At 46.3% G+C, this 5778-nt stretch overlaps 1 protein-coding gene across 1 annotated transcript; it reads right to left on the bottom strand.

Moving 5' to 3' along the window:
* Positions 1-1804: 1804 nt before the first annotated feature.
* TEX38 (testis expressed 38) lies at positions 1805-3085 on the bottom strand. Its single transcript, XM_012812486.1, has 2 exons — positions 2987-3085; positions 1805-2412 (listed from the first exon to the last, which is right to left on the bottom strand). Exons 1-2 carry the CDS (start codon positions 3021-3023, stop codon positions 1805-1807), a joined length of 645 nt encoding a protein of 214 aa, XP_012667940.1. The 5' UTR covers positions 3024-3085.
* Between the last annotated feature and the right edge of the window lie 2693 nt (positions 3086-5778).

The raw sequence follows: 5778 nt of genomic DNA, 5'->3' as shown, positions 1-5778 counted from the left end.
CAGTGAGCTATGATGAAACCACTGCACTGTAGCCTGGCAACAAAGTGGAACATGTCTAAAATAAAAATTAAAAAAAAAAAAAGAATCTGGCTCAGTGTCCATAGCACAGTGGTTACAGTGCCAGCCACATACACTGAGGCTGGTGGGTTCGAACCCAGCCCGGGCCAGCTAAACAATGACAACTGCAACAAAAAATAGCTGGCCTTGTAGCAGGCGCCTATAGTCCCAGCTACTTAGGAGGCTGAGGCAAGAGAATTGCTTAAGCCCTATAGTTTAAGGTTACTGTGAGCTGTCACGCCACAGCTCTCTACCCAGGGCGACAGCACTCTACTCTGTCTCAAAAAAAAAAGAATCTACTTTAAGTATTGAAGTATTTGGCCTGAACAGGATCAGGTTTGAGGCATCTACAGAGTGGGAAGAGATGATGTGAGGGAGGAGTGAGCCCCTACCTCTGAGTCAGCCAAGAAGCGCCACTTAGGCCTGTTTTGTATTTAGAGATTGAATATAAGAGCATGTTTGCAAGAAAGGTTCCACTGCCTTTAAAAAAGGGGTAGGGCCCCTGTCTGAAATTCATCCTGAGAGGTGTCATACAAGGGATGGAGTGATTTTTACACACAGAAAAATAAGAAAAAAAATTAATTCCATATATTTGCTAGATTCTGAGAATCTCCTCCCTACCCCCTAAAATCTGGATGGCCCTTCCCCTTTGGGAAAACTATACAGAAAGCCTAAGTCATTGAAAATTATTCCTTTCCAAAGTGAAAGGGAGAAATTTACATCTTGTAACAGAGCCGGGCTTTCTTATCCAAGTATCCAGTATTTGTTTCTCCTTTTAGGACCATTTCTAGAAGGTACAAAAATTACTAATATTCCCATGTAGTGGATCTTAATATTTGCAGGGCCATGGATGACTTTAAGAAAGATAAAAACTATGGATATAATTTTGTGTATAATTTTAGGAGTTTCAGTGACCCAGCCCTTCCTCCAAGCCAGTCCATGGACTACATTACTGACACCCTAACACACAGGCATTCACCCAAGTGTTTTCTAAGAAGCATCATCAGGAAAGGGCACCAAGGTGTATGGTGGGAAAATCAGTTACTTTGATGCCAAGCAGATGTAAATGTGAGAACTGGCTTTGCAACATAAGAAAGATACAGCATAGGCCCTTGGAACCTGTCTCTTCATCTGTCCATTTGCCAAGTTTCTTGTGAGTTATTAGAAATAATGTACAAAGACAGCCACATAAGAACTCAATATATCATAGATAATAACGAAGAATACAATTCAGCCAGTGGTGTGGTGTAGCTCACAGGTCTCATGCTGACTTGCTTTGAACCTGCAACATAGCCACTGTGAATCACCAAAGTTCCTGTGTCCCCAGCAGCTATCACCCTTATGGCAGCTGTGCTTTATATCCCAAACAATAGTAATGTCTGTGTACCTAGCCCAAGGCCTGATACACATTTTTGGTCTTAAAGAAATGCTGGGAGGAGGGATTTTGAATACATCCGCAAGTATTGATTCAGCATGTCTCCCCACAGCCAACCTGCAGTCTCCATTTACACTGGTGAGATTCTGTGACCATCTTGGCTTACAAAGTACTTCTGTTCATCAGTGGAAAGGCATTGCCCTCCTAACAGCAAATGAGACACAAGGGAGCCTTGGACTTTTTTTTTTTATTCTTTCATAATGTGACATCCAGATGAGCTCTGATCTCTGTGTCAATACTATCTCCCTAAGGTTAGTTCCATTTCCTACTCTGCACCTGATATCTGCAGCTCCCACTCTCAGTGAAAGGAAGCTACAATTCTGAAGCCAGAGGCTTGGCATTGAAGCAGTGGTCTCCATGAGCCAGTGTGGGCAGGGAATGGAAATGGACATTCCTTTCAGGAGAGGAAGCCGAAGGGTAGGAGACAGAGTGGTTTAGCATGGGAGGTAGGTTGCACAGGGACAGGGCAAAGGGCATCTCCTGAAAGATGGGAATTGGGAGTGGGGAACTGGTCTGGGGCTGTGGCATCGGGGAAAGTAGGGGCTCTTGGGGGACCAGGTGCAGTGCAGGTTGCAAGGGAATGGAGGTCTCCACTTTGGGGCTGCTGTCTTGGACGGCGTAGCTCCTGCCTTCGGGGATGTCCAACTCCCACCGAGGATTTGGATTTTGGACTGCAGTCTCAGTCTTGGTGACAGTTGGGGGAGGGCCCATGTTGATGGCTGCATTCATGCCATAGTGTCGTCGCTTGTTAATCCAGTACAGCAGTGGGCTGTAGGTGAAAGTGGCAGCTTTCATCACCTCCACCCACTGCTGGGCTTGCTCTTCCCGCCGCAAGTTCTTCCTCCAGTGCAGAAAGAGAATGCAGCCTCCGGTTACCACCGAACATAGCCCCAGGAATCCAAAGTACAGTGACACCCACACTGAGGCAATAAGAGAAAGAGGCTGGCTGGCTGAGAGCTCTAGCTTAGAGCCAGAGCTGTTCCTCTCCTTCACTTATCCCATTCATCAGTCCATTTCCTTCCATCCCTCCTCATTGACTTGCCCCTTCATTCTCTTATTCACTCAAAGCTAGATTTCCAGGGAGCTTAAGTGCCACTATTAGCCTTTACAGATCAGGAAAGCTAGATGTAAGCATGGCCTGCCCAGGCTCAGGAATGCCTTTGGTTCCCAGCCCAGGACCCATCTGATCCATTAGATTAAGAAGCCTTGGGAAGGGCAAGGCCATGAAGGTAGTAAAAGTTCACCAGTTGATAGGGACACCAGTGTTCCTTCCCATTCCACCACACACCTTCAACACTGAGCTGTTGGTCCTGGGCTTTTCACAATATCTCTTCTGGTGGGCAGGGCATGGTCTCTGCCTTGGTTTTCTAGAGCAGACAATCTCCTAACTGCTTAGCATTCCTCCATGCAAGCAGCCACCATGCTATCCATACAGAGGGTCTTTCCTAAGTATTTTCCCCTTAAGCCCTAGGGCACAAAGCAAGGGGCACTTACCGCCAGGGAGGCTCAAATCCTCCTGTGGGGAATCCATAGAGTTAAGCTTGGTACCTGGCTGATGGCTCTAGGGAGAGGGAACTCATCTACCCATCTGTCCAGCCAATAGGAATCCCCAGAATGCCCAGGCCCCATTGTTCCCTAAAGGAGAGCCTCATGGGTTCTGAGCATTGGGCATTCCAGGGACAGTGCCTGTGGAGTGGTCCTGTATTCATGGAAGGAAGGGACTCCAAATAGTGGTATCTTCTGGGCCGAAGGGGCCAATCTACCCCTAATGACAAACCCACAGAGCAGCCCCCAGGAAAGGGCCCTTGCTCCCTTAGGGATATAGCTATGTTTCTGGTCTTTAGGAAACAGTTGGGAGGAACACACAGCATTGGGCAGACCTGCCGGCCCTCAAGTCTCTGACCAAGTTTGTCAGAAGAAAACCTGCTCAAGGGAATCATCTAGTCAATATTCCTACTTTGGCTCCTATAATCTCTCTTTTTGTTACTAGCATTCTGGGAGGTAGATGTGGGTGGATCACCTGAACTTAAGAGTTTGAGATGAGCCTGAGCAAGAGCAAGACACCATCTCTACTAAAAATAGAAAAACTAGGGGGGAGTGTCATGGCAGAACCTATAGTCCCAGCTACTTGAGAGGCTGAGGTAGAAAGATTGCTTGAACCCAGGAGTTTGAGCTATGATGCCACAGCATTCCACCAAGGGCAACAGAGTGAGACTGTCTCAAAAAAAAAAAAAAAAAAAAAATTGGCTCAGTGCCCATAGCTCAGTGGTTAGGGTGCCAGCCACATAGACCGGGCCAGCCCGTTCAAACTCAGTCTGGGCCTGCTAAAAACAACAGTGACAACTACAAGAACAAAAATAGCCAGGCATTGTGGCGGGTGCCTATAGTTCCAGCTACTTGGGAGGCTGAGGCATGAGAATTGCTTTAAGCCCAAGAGTTTGAGGTTGCTGTGAGCTGTGACACTACAGCACTCTATCAAGGATGACAAAGTGAGACTCTGTCTCAATTTAAAAAAAAATCTCTCTTGTTTAGTTACCTTCCTTCAACAATGCTGGTTGGTATTGCCTAGGTGTCAAGCCTTATGAGGGCTCCTTACCATCTGGCTCTGCATCTCGTCCAGCATCACCTCCGTCTTCAATCTTCACACACCTCTTTCTGGCCAGGCCAGATTCCTTAATGGACCCCGCTCATTCAGGTTTTTGGAGTTGTGCTCATGCTGTAACTTCCCTGAGGAGCCTCCCTCCCTAACTTCCCACCATCTACTCATCTCTCTAGGCTTAGCTCAACCCCTACTCTGTGGCTAACAGTCCTTTTAGTTGACTTCCCAGAATCACATCATCTCTAGTTTCAAGGGACTTTGAGAGCTGTCTAGCCCAACTCCCATCAGATGCATAAGTCCTGAGGGTGGATCTTCCCTACCCAGCCACTAATCCCCCTGATTCAGGACTTAACTTGAGTCAGGAACTTGTTCACCACCTCCTGAGGCAGACTGGTCCATTTACAAGCAGTTCAATTAGAAAGCTCTTCCCTAATCAAGCTTACTTAAGTTGGCCTCCCAGCAGCTTGCATCACTGATCCTAGCTAGGCTTCTTGGCACCATTTTAATTACTCCCCCCTTTCTAATCCTCCAGTGTGTGACATAGGACACTTTTTAGCACAAGAGTTCTCTCCAGCATCCACTTACCCTTAGCTGTCCTCCTACATTAATGGCCCCTGCTTTTCAGTCTCCTATGCTGGTTTCTCCTCTTCTCCCCAATCTCTACATGTTGGTGTGCCCTAGGATTCAATCCTGAGTGCTCTATCTACAAACACTCCCTCAGTTATCTCATCCAGATTCATGGTTTTAAACATCATACATACACAGACTGTGTGTCTCCTGGCACGCTCCTCAGAACTTTAGACTCATATACCCAATAGCCTAGTTTACATCCCTCCTTGCCAATCTATGAAATTATCTCAAACTAACATGTCCAAAACCAAACTCCTGATCATCTAACCTCCAAAATCTACTCTATCTGCATCCTCCCTCCTCTTCATAAATAGCATCTCTGCCCTTCCAGTTGTTTAAGCCAAAATCCTGCGAGTCATCCTTGACTCTTCCATTCTGTCACAACCACATTCACTCCATTAGCAAAATCTTCAAGCTTTCTTTCAAAAATACACCCAAAATCTCACCACTTTTCCATCGCTGTCACTACTATCATCTCTCAATTGGGTTATTGGTATCCCTGTAGGATGACTAACATCCTGGTTTTCCCAGGACTAAGGGGGTTCTCAGGACATGGGGTTTGCATGCTAAAACCAAGTTAAATCCTAGGTAACAAATTAATCACTTGTGGGAGAGCTTCCATCCTTATCCCACATACCCTAAATTCCACCAGTAGCCAGAATTATCCTTAAAGTTGATCATATTACTCCTCTGCTGAAAAAGCTACAGAGACTTCCCATCTCACTCTGACTTAAAATCTTAGTCCTTGACCAAGGCTTACAAAGCTTTGAGCCATCTAACCCTCCCTATACCTTCTTAGACTCAGTTCTACTGCCATGCCCTCACTCACTCAAGACACAGTAACCTCGTCATCAGGGCCTTTGCACTTGCTGTTCTCCCTGCCTAGTAGTCTCTTCCTCTAGATATCCATACAGATCATTCCTCATTATCTTAGGGTAAATCCCTCTTTTATGTTAAGGTAAAAGTGCTACATACCTCATTGCTGAATATCACTATGGTCACCTTCAAAGTACTCCCCTTGGGAAGCTATGCACCAATGCCAGTGCCTAGTCCACCA

The sequence above is a fragment of the Otolemur garnettii genome, unplaced genomic scaffold (assembly GCF_000181295.1).
Source record: "Otolemur garnettii isolate 467f Iridium unplaced genomic scaffold, OtoGar3 scaffold00210, whole genome shotgun sequence".
Lineage (NCBI taxonomy): Eukaryota > Metazoa > Chordata > Mammalia > Primates > Galagidae > Otolemur > Otolemur garnettii.
This window is presented reverse-complemented; position numbering and strand designations above follow the sequence as displayed.

What these genes read in the sequence shown, in the direction of transcription:
- TEX38 (XM_012812486.1), bottom strand. Translation starts at nt 3,023, where the DNA reads ATGGATTCCCCACAGGAGGATTTGAGCCTCCCTGGCG. An exon ending in GGATTTGAGCCTCCCTGGCG is followed by an intron (nt 2,413 to 2,986) that starts GTAAGTGCCCCT and finishes TTATTGCCTCAG; the next exon opens with TGTGGGTGTCACTGTACTTT.